General features: G+C 41.0%; 2 protein-coding genes across 3 annotated transcripts; one reads left to right on the top strand and one right to left on the bottom strand.

The window, feature by feature from the left end:
• The first annotated feature begins 1124 nt into the window (after positions 1 to 1124).
• Positions 1125 to 7596, top strand: ptchd3a (patched domain containing 3a). 2 transcript variants are annotated; one of them, XM_030079996.1, is made up of 5 exons: positions 1125 to 1191; positions 1956 to 2656; positions 3536 to 3657; positions 3997 to 4142; positions 4459 to 7596. In XM_030079996.1, exons 1-5 carry the CDS (start codon positions 1179 to 1181, stop codon positions 6420 to 6422), a joined length of 2946 nt encoding a protein of 981 aa, XP_029935856.1. In that variant the 5' UTR covers positions 1125 to 1178; the 3' UTR covers positions 6423 to 7596. The 2 variants fall into 2 exon arrangements, with proteins under 2 accessions (XP_029935856.1, XP_029935855.1); XM_030079995.1 differs by lacking the exon at positions 1125 to 1191 and having other exon boundaries at positions 1734 to 2656.
• A 627-nt stretch (positions 7597 to 8223) lies between these two features.
• pks1 (polyketide synthase 1) lies at positions 8224 to 15000 on the bottom strand. Its single transcript, XM_030079685.1, has 6 exons — positions 14943 to 15000; positions 14673 to 14826; positions 14395 to 14555; positions 14095 to 14298; positions 13811 to 13992; positions 8224 to 13713 (listed from the first exon to the last, which is right to left on the bottom strand). Exons 1-6 carry the CDS (start codon positions 14998 to 15000, stop codon positions 8224 to 8226), a joined length of 6249 nt encoding a protein of 2082 aa, XP_029935545.1.
• Between the last annotated feature and the right edge of the window lie 900 nt (positions 15001 to 15900).

Below are 15900 nucleotides of genomic sequence, written 5' to 3'. Positions count from 1 at the left end.
TGTCCTATCAAGTGCCAAAGGACAAATAATCACTGTGCGCTGTAATATCACCTACATAATGATCCACTGGTAGTGGATTTTTGGGTGTGCCAGTCACTTAGTTAGCTGGCCACACAAATAGTGCCAATACAAAAAAAAAAAAAAAAAAAAAAAAAGTAATTTTCAGACTGCAACAACTTCTAAGTAAAAGGCTCATTACTTCTGAATTGCATGTTACCAATGTAGACAAAGTGTCAGAATCACTGAACTATGATGAACAACAAACAAACATGTTGTGTTATTAGTATGAGCACAGGCCTATTACAGTATACACTGAAGTGCAATGAGAGTCACAACACTAAGACCTTACACAACACAGGCGTAAGCACTGTGCACTCTACCTAACAAGAACTAGATTTAGGTTTAGGTTTATTTTTTTGCACAGGTAAAAAAAAAAAAAAAAAAAAAACATGCATATAAACAATGACAAAGATAATAAGTGATATACAGTGCAGGGAGAGGCAAAAAAAAAACCCAGTGGGCTTATTTGAGGCGAAAATTGTAAAGGATTATAGAAAACAAGCAACATACAGAATATGACAGAAATTACATATTTATGTCTATAAACAACATTAGCAATAATAAGACCAAATTGAAATTCGTTTCATAGCCTTTATAATTCTAGTCTTATGAGAAGTGGTAGTAACGGTTGAATTATTAGTCTACCACCACTACTACTACTATTACTACTACGTCTATTAGTACTAGGCTACTGCTACTGCTGCTTATTGTTTAGAAATGAAGCTGTGCCTTTCCTCGAGTGTACTTTTATTTTATTTCATCAAAGCAATTAGTGTTTAAGCCTTTTCAGCATTGGTGAAAGGCTTTTTGTCTGTGAGGTGGGCTTGTAGAAACACAGTGAAAGGCCCCTGTGTACATTATTTATTCCAGAATATTTTTCCGTGCTGCCTCCATTGGCTTTGTGCACAGGCACCAAGTGGAATGAATACACTGCCAAATGCCAAGTCACGTTGCATGAAGAGCATAATTAGTCCTTCAGCTCCGGTTTACTGTCATAACTGCATGGCATGCTTTGTTGACATGAATGCGGCGTCTTTCTGATGACTGGCCCCGCTGATGATGCTGTCCTGTATCTTCATACAACTGGTGTCCAGCCGGAGACAGCACAAACCTTGAAGATGCGCTCAAACCGTGAGTACCACCAACCTCTGATTTCAAATAAAGTGCTGCTATATTACGCCACGCCAATCAAAGTGTAAATGCTGGAGATGAAGGAAAAGGGATTATTTATAAGAAAGTAACAATACTATGTTGCGTTGTTAAATTTAGAGGGATACTAAATATTAAGAATATTATAGTGATGCTCCAAGAGAAAAAAAAATCATATAAAATGACACCAGTTTGCCAAAATATCAGCCCTTGATGTTAGTAAGCATTATAATTTTTGTGAAATAGATAGGCTACTACAAAGTAAGATCATTAATTTACTAGTGAGTGTTATAGAAATATGGAGAAAATATATTATAGGAAAACTCTAGATTTTTTTTCTCTAAGGGGTGATGGTATGTGGATATTTATCATAGCCTATATAATAAGCAGGCCTATAGTTGTAATGGTGACATCATCATGAGGCTCATTTCCATTACAAGTCCACTTTTTATAGTTCCCAAGAGTGGTCGCTCTAGGCTGGTTTGACGACTTGAAAGGCAAGTAAGTGCGTCAGAAAATGTTAATACCCGCATGCAGTTTGTGCCCAAGCCTCTGCCAAAAATGAAAATTTCATCGGAAAACCATCTTTTGATTGGGCCCAATATCTATCAGTGACATCTCAAGCTGTCACAGGTGGAAGGAATCATTGGCCTTTATGTGAAACAAGGTAACCAACTGAAAAGCCTCTGTTTTTTTTTTCCTCTCCAAAATGCCGGTGAATATGGCTGGGTGCCGCTGCCGCACAGACTGCGTTGAGAAGCCGTTCTCCATTGGGTATCAGAAGTTCGGCCGCTTCGTGGGAAAGCATCCCTGGTGTTTTTTTATTGCGCCTCTTTTCCTCTCGACAGTGCTTGGATCCGGATTTTATTTCCTAGAGGAGCGAGAATCCAATGACATTGAGGAACAATTTACACCAACAAACGGACCAGCCAAACTGGAGAGGAAGTTTGTGCAGGAAAACTTCCCACTGAATAATTCAGTTTTCTCCAACCAGAGGCTTTACACTGATGGTGTGTACGCATCCTTCATCGCTGTCTCCAGATCCCCCAACATCTTCACCGACGCAGCTCTGCAGGAGATACTGAGTTTGGACAAGAAGGTCCGGCAGATCAACATTACTGCAGGCCATGAGCGGCTTACTTTTGAAGGACTCTGCGCCAGGAAGTATAACAAATGCATCCCAAATAAGATTATAGATATTGTGAATCATTACGGCAGCAAGATCGAACAGACTGAACTCACGTTTCCATTTTTCCGTTTTGGGTTTTCCCATGTTTTTCTCGGATACTCTGTCGGTGGAGTTAATGTGAGCTCGACGGTCATCAAAAGTGCCAAAGCAATAAGACTGTTTTATTTTCTAAAGGAAGGTAACCGCTCCATTACAGACTTATGGCTTCAAGAATTCCTCAGAGTTTTCCCGGCTAATATTTCCCTCAAATCTATACAGGTAAGACACAATCATTGACATCATTGCACAAAAGGTATAAAAATGCATTTACAATCTGCAGTCTTGACAAAACAGGCCTAACCTCTAAGCCTTCCCTGTGTAATTAAAATTTTAAGCTGAAAAGTTTTGTTGTACTTGTTTATTTCTCTGCTTGGTAATCAAATTAAACATCTCTGAAAGCCTAAATGTTTTGATCGTAAATGGCTTAGATTTTTTATTATTATTATTATTTTTTTGTTGGTGGTGGCTGTAACTTCTGAGTGGATAATGTTGCTAGAAAATGTCCTGGGTTACAAATATTCCACCATGCCTGATCACCTGATGAGGATGATGATGAAAGGGAGAGAGAGAGAGAGAGAGAGAGAGAGAGAGAGAGAGAGAGATACTGTGACTGACTAAAGTGATGACAGAAATCCTTGGGCCATGAAGCATGTCTAATCTCTAAAATAAAAGGCTCTAGCTGCTGCTGTGCCTAATACAACTACGGGGTCTCCAGTCCCTCAGCAGGCCCCATTCAGAGGAGCCAGCTCTTACATAAGTCAAGAGCCATTGTCCATGGTTCAGTTAGGATGGGGCTCCTGGCTGCCTGCCGCTGCCGATGACTGATATCGAATCAGCTATGACAGCAGAATGTGCAATCTAGCAGTGCATCTATTATTTTTCTGCAGTTTTTACGAGTTTATAGCCATTCTGTTTGAAGTACAACACCTGAACATGTTTTATTTCATACTGATTTCCTTCCTTAAATCTGCACAACGGAAGAGGTGATACTAAAGAGTAACATCTCAGTAAGAGTAAGATGGCCCTAGTATGTTGTGCAGTAAGTGTAAATGCACACTGTATAGACAATGCTCTGATTTCGCATGCTTCCTCTCACAGGTAACCCACTCCACATCGCTGTCCAGGCAGGTGGAGTTTGAGGCCAACACAAAGGATGTCATCCCCTTGTTTTCCATCACATATGTTATTGCCATTGGATTCTCCATTCTGTCATGCTTAAGGTATGTATATTTCGAGAACACTTGGCTCTTTCGGTGTTGACACGGGATTTTGTTAAACTGATTTTAACTTTGAATTCACAAACACAATCTATCTTTAGTGTGATGGCCAAGAAAGGTTTAAGATGGCAGATTGAATTATTCAGAGGAGAACTGAGAGGTGTTTCCTCGCTGAGAAATGGGGGAATTCTGTGTCAAAACCAATCCCATAAATCTCTTGTCTATGAAAGTATTTAAAAGCTCCTTTTTATCTGGCTATGGCATTTTTAATTTAAATAAAGGGCCTCAGAGGAGAAGCATCCTTCAGCCTTTTTTGCCACATTAATTTTTGTTAATTTTCAGGTTTGATTGTGTGAGGAATAAAGTGTGGGTGGCTACCTTTGGTGTGCTTTCTGCTGGCCTGGCTGTGTTGTCGTCCTTTGGGATGATGCTCTACATCGGAGTGCCTTTTGTCATGACAGTAGCGAACTCGCCATTCTTGATCATGGGTAAGACACCTTTTTTGTGTTTTAAATTATTCCTTTTCACCAGTATTGCACAATAATTTGGTGTCACTCTATGCAGAAACATTTACTTTAACTGCCTAAACTATTATAGCAGCACACAGCAAAATTGTCAGTGTTAAAATCTGAGAATGTCCACACCCACCAGAGGTAATTTAACACTTTCGATTGTTTTGAACAGCCATCCAAGACCCATATTAGCTGCATGAGTGAACAAACAAAATAAAATGCCACCTAATAATACTTGAAAATTTGCAGTGCACCTTTCTCGTGGTTTACTGGGGTCATTGTCTCTTCTCAGGTATTGGTGTTGATGACATGTTCATACTGATATCATGCTGGCAGCAGACCAACGTCCATGACAGGGTGGAGGACCGCTTGGCAGACACCTACAAAGAGGCAGCCATCTCCATCACCATCACAACTCTGACGGACGTGTTGGCTTTCTACATCGGGCTGATGACGCCGTTCCGCTCAGTGCAGTCCTTCTGCCTCTACTCCAGCACCGCCATCCTGTTCTGTTACTTCTACAGCATAACCTTCTTTGGGGCCTTCCTGGTCCTGAACGGGATGAGGGAAAACTCCAACAAGCACTGGCTGACCTGCAAGGAGGTTCCCCACGATTGTCCCGTTGGTCGCTCCAAATGGTACGACCTGTGCTGTGTGGGCGGGACTTATGACCGCCACTCAGGAACCGAGGAAGTGCAGCCCATGAATCACTTTTTTAAGAAGTATTATGGCCCCGCCCTTACTAAGCCCTGGACTAAAGTGTGTGTCATCATATTGTATGCGGTCTATCTGATCATTAGTATTTATGGATGCTTCCAAATCAAGGAGGGGATAGACCTCCGTAATCTGGCAGCAGACGATTCATATGTGGTGAGGTATTATGACGATGAAAAAGCTTATTTCTCTGAATATGGCCCAAATATTATGGTTGTCATAAGAGGTGAATTTTCATACTGGGATGAGAAGCACGTGTCTGATCTTGAATCCTGTGTTGAGGACTTCAAAAATCTGTCCTTTATCGAGAAGGATATATTTACATCCTGGCTGAAGTCGTACAAATACTATGGATACCACACCAACCTCAACCTGAGTGTTGAAAATGTTTTCAAGACAAATCTAGACACGTTCCTGAGATTCTACTCTGACTTCAAGCAAGACGTGAATTTCACCAATAACTCAATCCACGCGTCCCGATTCTTCATCCAGACCGTCAACATCTCCACGGCTATCGATGAGATGAATATGTTGAACAAACTACGAGATACTGCGAAAAGATGTCCTGTACCCCTGATGGTTTATCATCCTGCGTTCATTTACCACGATCAGTATGCTGTGATAGTGAGTAACACCATCCAGAACATCTCAGTCACCACGGCTGTTATGTTGTTCATCTCTCTTCTCCTGATTCCCAACCCCCTCTGCTCACTGTGGGTGACTTTCTCCATAGCCTCAGTCATAGTGGGTGTCACTGGGTTCATGGCGCTCTGGGATGTCAATCTCGACACCATATCCATGATCATCCTAGTGGTTTGTATCGGATTCTCCGTGGATTTCTCAGCGCACATTTCCTATGCCTTCGTTTCCAACCAGAGGCCGAGTGCAAACGAAAAGGCTGTGGAAGCTCTCTTCCATTTGGGCTATCCTATAGTTCAAGGAGCGGTGTCAACTATACTCGGGGTGGTGGTGCTGTCTGCCTCCAAAAACTACATCTTCAGGACCTTTTTCAAGATCATGTTCCTGGTCATCCTGTTTGGGCTGATCCACGGTATAACCTTCATCCCTGTCTTTCTGACCTTCTTTGACACTTCCACTTGGGGCTCAAGCAAGCTTAGCGAGGACGAGAAAAGGAAGCCCGAAGATCAAACTGTCAGCAAATACCAGGCTAATATCAGGATTGATGACCAGGAGAAGCAGATCTATGATAATCACACGTTTCTGCCAGATACCTTTCAGATCTGCCCATCTGAGACTTGCACATCAGTTTGGACGATCACCGGCAACAGCAATCACACCCAAAGTGGACAGATTTGCATGGCGAGCACTATTCCTATGTTCCGGGTTGATGGTCAAACCTATGAAGTACAGATGTACACTCCCAGAGTCAACGCCCAGTTAACAGACATCACCAATCAAAGTCTGGATTCAAGTGATCAGAATCATGTGATGGGCAATAGCCAACCACTCCCCAATGAGAATAATATCCCAGCCATGAACTGCTCAAATTTTGCAGGTCTGAGAAAAAAAGCAATAATGTGATGTATTCTACATGTTGTTGTGTGTATGTGAGATTACACAAATGTAAATTATTAAAACAATTACATGTCACGGTGTTTCAGGAAATTAACCATTTAAAAGCTATTTTATGAGCACTTAAAATTAAATATTTCATCTGACACATTATTTAGCTAGTTTTCATTATTTTGTTTTTGATATATTTCACATGTATTTAGGGTTAAAAAATTTTATTTAAAAAGAAAATCAAAGCTTTACTGATGGTTTAGAATTTGTAATATATATACAATTGAATCATCTGTGTCATTCTGAAATTATCCTTTAATTATAAAATTAATTGTTTTCTCAGTATTGAATCATTTGAGTGCTCATAATGCACAGAATATTCCATTTGATGGCCCAAGTTTAATTAAAGGCAACAAGCTACTTTTGGTTGATGATAATTGACAGCACTGTGTTCATTCAACAGTCAAGACATGCTACAGGCAATATTTCAACATTATTCAAACTAATGAAATGCAAGTAGTGGTTATTTTCACTTCTGAGTTTGATGATATCATGAATACTGTATTTATAATGCTGACAGGATTATTATCACATTGGATCTGCCACAAGGTGGCACTGTGGCAACATACCTAACCAGAAGCATGTGATCTTAAAGTCCCCTTTTTTTGATTGTCATCTTAATATTTCTTGGCATTTTTGCTGTATTGATTAGTTTCCTTGATCCAGCGTAACTAAGCAATCCATGTATATTATGGAGTATTTCATCTATTATTAACTCTTAAAACTCAGAACAATTTGGATATATTTTCTGACACTGGGCAGCTTATTGTGAATATTTTGCATACTTGCCAGAGGGATTTTGTGCTTGGCTGAAGTTGAGGCTTCAAAATGCAAAGCCTTTAACTCATTGTTGGGGGGGGTACAAGGTGAATTTTTGAACAGACATCAAAACTTTTGATCTTTTTAAAGAAACCAAACTGCAGAGAAAAAGATATGCAGTGTTTTATTTGTGGCAACAAAGGCAACAATTTACTCAAATTAAAACTGCAGCAGTATATACAAAGTAATGGGAAAAGTGGTGATGATTAAGATGGAGCCCTCAGGGTCTGAGGTGATAATGGCTGTTTCAGTATTTGCTTTGCATCACGTGTATCAGGAGGGTCAGAATTAAAAATAATGCCTTGGCTATTGAGACTGTGATTATGTCATTCAGTGATTTAATGAGCCTTTCTGCATTTTAGTTCCTAAGACTTAAAGTCTACTTACCACTACTAGTCAATACTTCAACACACAGAATACCGCCATAGCACTCTAATATTATGAGAATAATAGGTTTTATCAACAATGTACAGATATGCTGTACATTTACAAGCCACATGTAACACAGCACTGTACTCAAAAATTCAACTGAACTAAGAGTTTTTAGTTGTTTATTTAAATAAGGCAGTTATGTCACTGTTCAATGACTTTGTTAAGGTTAGATGAAATTTTATTGATCTTTGTGGGGAAATCCAGTTGTTGCAACAACAAAAGAAAGGACTCAAGGGGAAAAAATACAAAAACAAGCACAGAGTTGAATATAAAATGAAAAAACATGGAAAAATAAGCAAAGAAATAAAATCTAAACAATCTTGGGCTTATGCAACCATAAGTAGCAGACTCCTTCAACCCATATTAAGTAGACAGCGATTAGCAGTGAAACAGAAGTCTCCTTGCCAGAGCTAAGCTTAAATGCATTTTCATGCTCTAAAGAAATATAGCAGAAAAGCATATGTCATCATATAATGATTCAAATAATCCTTTGAAATATAACACACAATTATCCACTGCCTCTTACAAAGGTTACCAATGTGTTCAGTGTACAGCTGGGGTCAAGTATTCTCACCAAAGGCACATTCACACCTGTCTCTTGGAAAATCTTGTTTTGCAGAGTCATGGCCAACATCGAGTCAATGCCCAGGGCACAAAGAGATGAGTCATCATCAAGCTCATCTACACCAATGTCACTTATCTCACTGACAATTGTCCTTACATTTTCATGTATAGAGGATAAATGTTGAACCCTGTGCTCACTCGTTAAATTATGCTTCAGTTCCATTTCCACCAAAGGCGACAGCCGCTCTTTGAGAGAGGCATTCTGTGAAAGAACATGATTGTTCAGATTTTTGAAGTTGAACTTGCATATAACTTGCTGTGGTCTGTTCATCAGCAGGCACTTTTCGAGAGCTTCGTGAACCTCACATACATCCATAATCATCATCCCTTTTGCCTCCAGGAACCTTTGGAAATGGTCTTTGTTCAACAGGAGACCGAGGTTCAAAGGACCCCAGTTGATTGACTGTCCAGCAAGTCCAAGGTTTCTCCGATAATTACAGAACGCATCTAGGAAGGAATTGGCTGCTGCATAGTTACACTGTGAGGCATTGCCAATGAAGGAAGAGATGGAGGAGTAACACACAAAGAAATCCAGTTTGTCATGCAGTGTTGCATAGTGAAGATTTAGAGCCCCGTTAACTTTAGGCTTTAACACCTTTTGGAAGAGGGACTCATCAAGGGTTTCAAGTAGTGTATCATGTAAAACTGCAGCACTGTGAAACACTCCTTTGATTGGACACAGTGGGAACCTTTGTCTTATCTTTGAGATTGCTTCCTCCACTTGCCTTGACACAGAAACGTCACAAGGGACATTCATGATAGTCACCCCACATCTTTTCTGGAGCGTTTCCATCTCAAACTGTGTTTCGTCTGACAGAATGCGTCTGGAAAGTGTTGCAATGCAGCTTCCACCTTTATTAGCAATAAATTTGACAGTCTCAAGTCCCAAACCAGAGAGCCCTCCAGTTACAATGTAGACAAAGCGTTGTCTAAACAGTTGCCTTGACCCTGTTAGCAAAGGTATATCAGATACTGGACAGTTTGATCCTTTGTGATCTAAAACTACTTGCTGTACAATTTTTGCTGTAAAGTAGGACTCAACATCTACACTAGTCTGAGCTTCTCTTCTGCCTGGGAACTGAAACATACCACTTTTCAGAGGTAAAGGTACTGTATCAAAGCCTAATGACATTAACCACTGTAATATCTTTCTTTTTTGTGTTTTTAGATTGAATCTCTGGAAAACATAGGGCACATTAAGTTTGTGTACATGCATGTGTTCACTCTCCCATGCAGATTTTTTTGCAGAGGGCGAAGAAAGCATTTGATTGTTACACAAAAAAATAATGTGTCTCTCCAAGCTGCCTCCTTCATTTATGCCCTGCAAACTCATATCAAATGGTGGCAGAAAAATGAATGCATGGCATTGATCAATATTCAGGAGTTCCCTCTGGAAACATGACTGACAGGTGACATTCCACCCTGACCTGTTTGCGGTCAGAGCTAAAACTTTCATCAGACTAGAAGCTGGAGTGGAGGAGATGATGGCTAACTTCCTGTTTTGTTTTACCTCAGGTAGCAATCTCTGCAGGATCTCCCATGCCAACACAAAGTAAGACATGCACGGGGTCCCTCTCAGAAATGGAAGTCTGCTTGTGTTGTAGCACACTGCTTCAGGAATCACAACCTTTGAAGTGGCAGCTACTGGGTAACAAGACACTACATGATCTCCTATTTTGAGGTCATGAACATTTTTCCCAATAGCTGTGACAATACCACTAAAATCTAAAGCCAGAAGAGTGTGACTCTGAGACGTGTGCTTGTTCCAATACATTGTCTCGCTGAAGTTCAAATGTGAAGTGCTGACAGGAAAGTAATCAGAGGAATGCACACATATATTCATTAGCTGAATTTCAACTGAATTCTCTTGGACAAAATTTCTAGGTGCATCACAGGGGATGGCACACAGTTTTGCCACTTTGTATGGATCAGCAGTCTGTAGGACAAAGTCCCCCATATGCATTGAGTGCAAATCACCTTCGCATAAAGCCATGTCTGTTATTGGGGTTCGCACTATTTTTGTTGCTGATACCTGCCCTTGGCTGATCATGACCTCTTGTTGCTTGCAGGTGTTTATCACATGAACCAGAGCTTGAATGTCTTCGCTGGTCACAGAGGGAAGATCAATCAGCTGAAAAGAGAGACCTTGGATCTCTGCTGCACAGGCCCTAGTCAGACCAGACAACACAAAACCAGGACTGATATGGTCTACAGTCCTCTCTGTCGATCTATAGGTTATGACCCGGACTGTGTATGAGCGTTTGCTCGCTTTCAAGATCAAAATAATCTGGCGAAACAGCTCACAGCAAGTAACTAAGCATTCCAGTGTCTTCTCGGATGACAGGTGACTGAGGTCCTGTACACCCCAAATGAAAAGAACCTCATCCAAATCAGCTCCATTGTGGAGTGAGTTAAACACTACGCCCTGAAGCTGATCTGACACCCAGTGGTCTCTGGTCTTCACCATTGTTGATTCTGGGTGTAAATAGGGTCTAAGTGCTTTAGCAATTCCTAGTTTGTCTTCAAAAACGATGGCCTTTATTTTGCAGTTGAAGTCTATCTCGTTCGAAATTGAGATTATTTCATTGTGAAAGAAAAGTGACTTGGCAACATTTGAGGGATGACCCAAAAATGAGATCCTCGCCTGTTTAAGTTCCACCAGTACATGCCCTTCTTTTGTGGAGAAGCAGCCACATACTTCAAGGAAGTCTGGAGTCTCATGAGTTGCTCTTAAATACATGACCATTTCCTCTTGTAGGGGTCCTGACATGACCACACTTCCAATTCCTGAGGGGAATCCCTGTTTGGTGGTTAGCTTTCCCATTGCTACCACTGCAGTCAGTTGCAGGAAATAGTCCAGTAACACAGGGTGGATAAAATAATCATGAAGGTGTGTCAGTATCTCACCAGGGACTTGAAATGTTGTCACAGCTTCCTTGAATTCATCTCCAAAATGTACGTCATCAAGCTGTTTGAAGACAGAGCCATATTCAAATCCTGCTCGACAAAGAATCGAGTAGATTTCTTTTCTTGTCATAACCAATTTGCAACGTTGGGAGATCATGTCGAGGCAAATGGATTGTTGCTCTATCAATGGCTGGCTCTTTGCACACCAGTACGTGCCAAATGCATGTGTTGATGAGGGAGACTGTATTTTAAATGTAGTCTCATTCTCTCTGTGGTTCAGTGTTACTTTCAGTTCATAAGAGTTTGAACTGAGTGTGAGTAGACTGCTGAAATGTACACAGAGCTGGAGCAAGGAAGTGGGCTTCTTTGGTCTTAAACTTGCCATCACTGAGGCATAAGCTAGTTCAACATACAATGCCCCTGGCACGACAGTGACACCATTGTTTTTATGCTCCCAAAGGTATGATGCAGTCTCTAATGAGAGGTCGCACTTGTACTCTTTCTTATCCTGTTTTACCTGGGATATCAGTGGATGGTGAGAGTAAACAGTTGTTTCATTTCCTTTCCTTACAGCTTCAAAACATACTTCTTTCCTCAAGTTATCAAACTGATAGACTGGAAAAGCTGTTGGCAAAGTTTCGCTACCACTGTAGAGCTTATGCCAGTCTACATGAATGCCTAGTTCAAATAGTTTTGCTACTGTACACAGAATTGTCTTGTAATCCTTCTCTGGCTGCACTGAGGGGAGAACTATGTGGTCTCCTCCCAAAGTCTCATGGATGTTCCTTTGGAGAGCCCTACGAGGACTAATCTCTACAAAGATCACATTTCTCTTTGAGTGCCCGTCCTTGGTTGCAGCCTGCAGTGTTTGCTTGAATAAAACAGGCTCTCTGATATTCTTTGCCCAGTATCTGCCTGTGACAAAGTTGCCATCTGAACACTTTTCTCCAGTGACTGTTGAAAAAAGTTCACACTCCATGTTGTTGACAGCCAGAGAATCAATACTTTTCTCAATATCATCTACTATGGGATCCATCATATGGCTGTGGTATGCAGCTGGAACATCTAAGACATGGAGGAGGAGATTTTTATCTGTAAATGTGGTCTTCATCTCCTGATGGAGGGTGTCTATAGCATCTGCATCCCCTGACAGAGTGCAGGACTGAGGGCTGTTGAAAGCTGCTGCACATATTTTTCCAGAGAAGGTGGGAAGGACTTTCAAAACTTTTTCAACTGCCACATTACTGACCACAAGCATTTTCCCTCCTGTGACCTTGCTCTGGAGAGTGCTGCGGTGGTGTACCACCTTCACTGCATCCTCAAGTGACAAGAGGCCAGAGCAGTGGGCAGCAGCAACCTCTCCAACAGAGTGCCCGAGAACGGCATCAGGTTTGATACCCCAGTGCTGTAGAAGGCTGGCGATGCCAACCTGAATGGCAAAAAGAAGTGGCTGGACAACATCTGGCTTGGTGTAATCATCATTGTCATAATCATCATCAATCTTTTGCCTGATGCTGGTGGCTTTATATTTCTGGAAGAGATTATCAACTTCTCTGATTTTCTCTCTGAAGATAGGCACCTCTCTAAGAAGCTGCTTACACATACCCTTGTAGGTAACCCCATTCCCACAAAACACAAAGACTAATCGGATGTCTGACTTAGTTGGCTCAACTTTCTTGGTCAGCGCCGATGTCAGCTGATGGTCTAGATCCGAGAGGGAAGATGTCAAGAAGGCTCTCCTATATTTGTGTTTGTAATGGCTTCTCCTACATGCTGATGTATACGATAATGCCTGTATGTCAACTGTTTCACCTCTGCAAAGTCTTTGGTGAGTGTCAGTGAGGGACGAAATCAACGATTTCTCTGTAGCTGCAGAAATTGCAAAGAGCATTCGACAGGCATGAGGGATCAGTTTGGGAATGGTATCTTGCCTGTGTTGTTTTACAATTGCATGTGCATTTGTTCCTCCAAACCCAAAGCTGTTGATCCCAGCTACCCTCACTAATGACCCATTTATCTCCCATTTCTCAGCTTTGGTTGGAATTTTTATGCTCAGGGCCTGTACATCTATACTGGCACTGTGTTCAGAATAAAAAACTGTGGGAACAATGGTTTCATGCTTCATCATTAAGAGTACCTTAATGAGCCCTGCCACTCCAGCTGCAGATTCTGTGTGTCCAATGTTGCTTTTCACAGACCCAATGCGAAGCGTCTCTGAACCTGGAGGTCTGGCTTTAGCAATGACGTTGGAGATGCTTGTTGCCTCTGTTGGGTCTCCAACTGGGGTTCCAGTCCCATGTGCCTCTATGTACTGGACATTTGCAAGATCAGACTCCAAGTAGATGCTGCGCAGGAGCTCCTCTTGTTGAACCACGGAGGGCTTGGTGATTGGAGAGACTGTGTGACCATCTTGGTTGACAGCAGTTTTGCTGATGATACCCCAAATCTTATTGAAGTCTCTTACAGCCTTTGTATAGAAAGTCAAATTATCTGTTATCTGTATGAATGTGCATTTTCTCAATGACAGGAATTAGATGTGAAAACAAAGACTATATTGTACCTACATTTTTCAGTGGTTTCAGCAGAACTACCCCGCAGCCCTCTCCTCTGCCATAGCCGTCTGCTCTGCTGGAGAAAGGTTTGCTGGTTCCTTCAGGGGAGATCATCTTCGCCTTGCTGAGAGCAACAAACACTCTTGGCTCTATGATACAGCTGACACCTCCACATAGCGCCATCTCACAGTCTCCTAGTTGAGGTAAAATGAAAAATATTTAAAAACCATTTCCAAATTATAATTCCAAATAATTTTGTATGTGAATATTTGACTGATTGAATAAAGGAAACACACCTAGTTTTATAGCCTGGCAGGCTGTATGCAGAGCCACCAGTGAGGAAGAGCAGGCACTGTCGATGGCAAAGGAAGGGCCAGTGAGATTAAAGGTGAAGGATATTCTGTTGGCAGCAACACTCATAGCTGTCCCGGTGCCGTTGTAGTGGGTTATTGTGCTAGCACTGTTGCTTAGGAGGTTCTCATAGTCCCTGTTCATAAGACCTGCAACAACAAATTCAGCACAGACCGGTCATGATTTTAATGTCATTAAATTGAACTGACATTTTTTGCCATGTATCACAGAGTAGTAGTGGCTACCTATATAAACTCCAGTTCTGCTTCCACTGATGGTCTCCATAGCCACTCCAGCATCTTCCAATGCCCTGTGCGTACACTGCAGAAGGAGTTTCTGCTGAGGGTCCATGAAGTCAGCCTCAGCTTCAGTGATACCAAAAAACTTGTGATCAAACTCGTTAAACCTGAGAGACAGATGGAAGCATCCACCATAAATGCATGACTTTTCAAGAGAGGAATCTGTACCAAATCTCTTTACACAGATATCACACTGATTATACAAATTTGTGTCTAGAGCTTACCCATTTATGAGAGCAGCTCTGGTTGTCTGTGTCTTTCCAGGCTTGCTATCATCAGGATCAAACCAACAGGCGCTGTCAAACCTCTCCTCAGGAATGTCTACCACACAGTTCTTTCCTTCTAATAAAACTCTCCAGAAATTACCCAAGCCCTCTCCTAGAAACAAAAGCACATAGTAGTTTTTTCTCTTAAATTCACTCTGAACTGAAAAAAACATTAATGTCAAAAAATTTCTAAATTCCTGTTAGTGCATCTTGTTTCAGAAATCTTACCTCCGGGGAAATTGCATCCAATGCCAACAACGGCTATGTCATCTTCTGTGTCCTCCATAATTTATTTGGTTATAATCTGCCTAAGCAGAGGAGTAGAGCTCTTTGGTGTGTCATTGTGAAACCCAAGGTGAAAGTTTGCCATTCCCAGCCATCTTACAGTGAAGCTTCATAGTCCTTTAGTCCTGGTTGCTGTCTTGGCCCAACTGTTGCTGCTGTCCCTCCATGAGCCTTTATAAGCACTGTTGCAGCCAACGAAACAAATGGGCCAGAGTAGATAGACAATAGATTGGCTTGTTTCAATTGTGTATTATTCTGAGTCAGCTTCATTTGTAACTAAATACACTAATTGCAGGTTAAGAGTATATGATCTATAATCAGTGGTAAATAAGCTTTTGTTCTGTTATGCAGGCTGACAAGAAGATGGTGGATGTCAACTACTAGCTTTCTCTCAAATGTCTCTGTCACTGGTCATTGTTAGTAGAGTTACATTGTTATTTTTCTGATGATGCCATTACTGTTAGTAGATGTCACTGTGGTAATAGGGGATAAAAGTAAAAATGCAAAGACAAAAGAGAAAAAATAGTAAATTCCAATTAAATTAATGTGCAATAATTTGTCTTTTAGGGCCACTTGGCTATAAGGCACATATTATGTAATATCTTCAAATCTAGACCAGAAATCTTAATTGAATGTTAACCCGTTTTCTTCTGAAGGCTTTGGTGTCTTTTTAATACTTAACACCAGCTTAACCATTAAATTAATTGTAGATAGTCTTAGAAATCCACACATTAAATAAATGGACACACAAGGAAAGTTACAATTTAGTCTGCAGATACAGATGCGATTAAAAAATAGTTGCCTCTGTAAATAAATGTAGGATGTCAGGTTGCTTAATTTATAATGAAGGTTCAACTTCACCTTATCATTAAAATTCCATCTATTTATCATTGTTTTCAAA

The sequence above is a fragment of the Myripristis murdjan genome, chromosome 20 (genome assembly GCF_902150065.1).
Source record: "Myripristis murdjan chromosome 20, fMyrMur1.1, whole genome shotgun sequence".
Classification (NCBI taxonomy): Eukaryota; Metazoa; Chordata; class Actinopteri; order Holocentriformes; family Holocentridae; genus Myripristis; species Myripristis murdjan.
The sequence above is the reverse complement of the archived record's forward strand: the minus strand, read 5'-3'. Positions and strand labels throughout refer to the sequence as shown.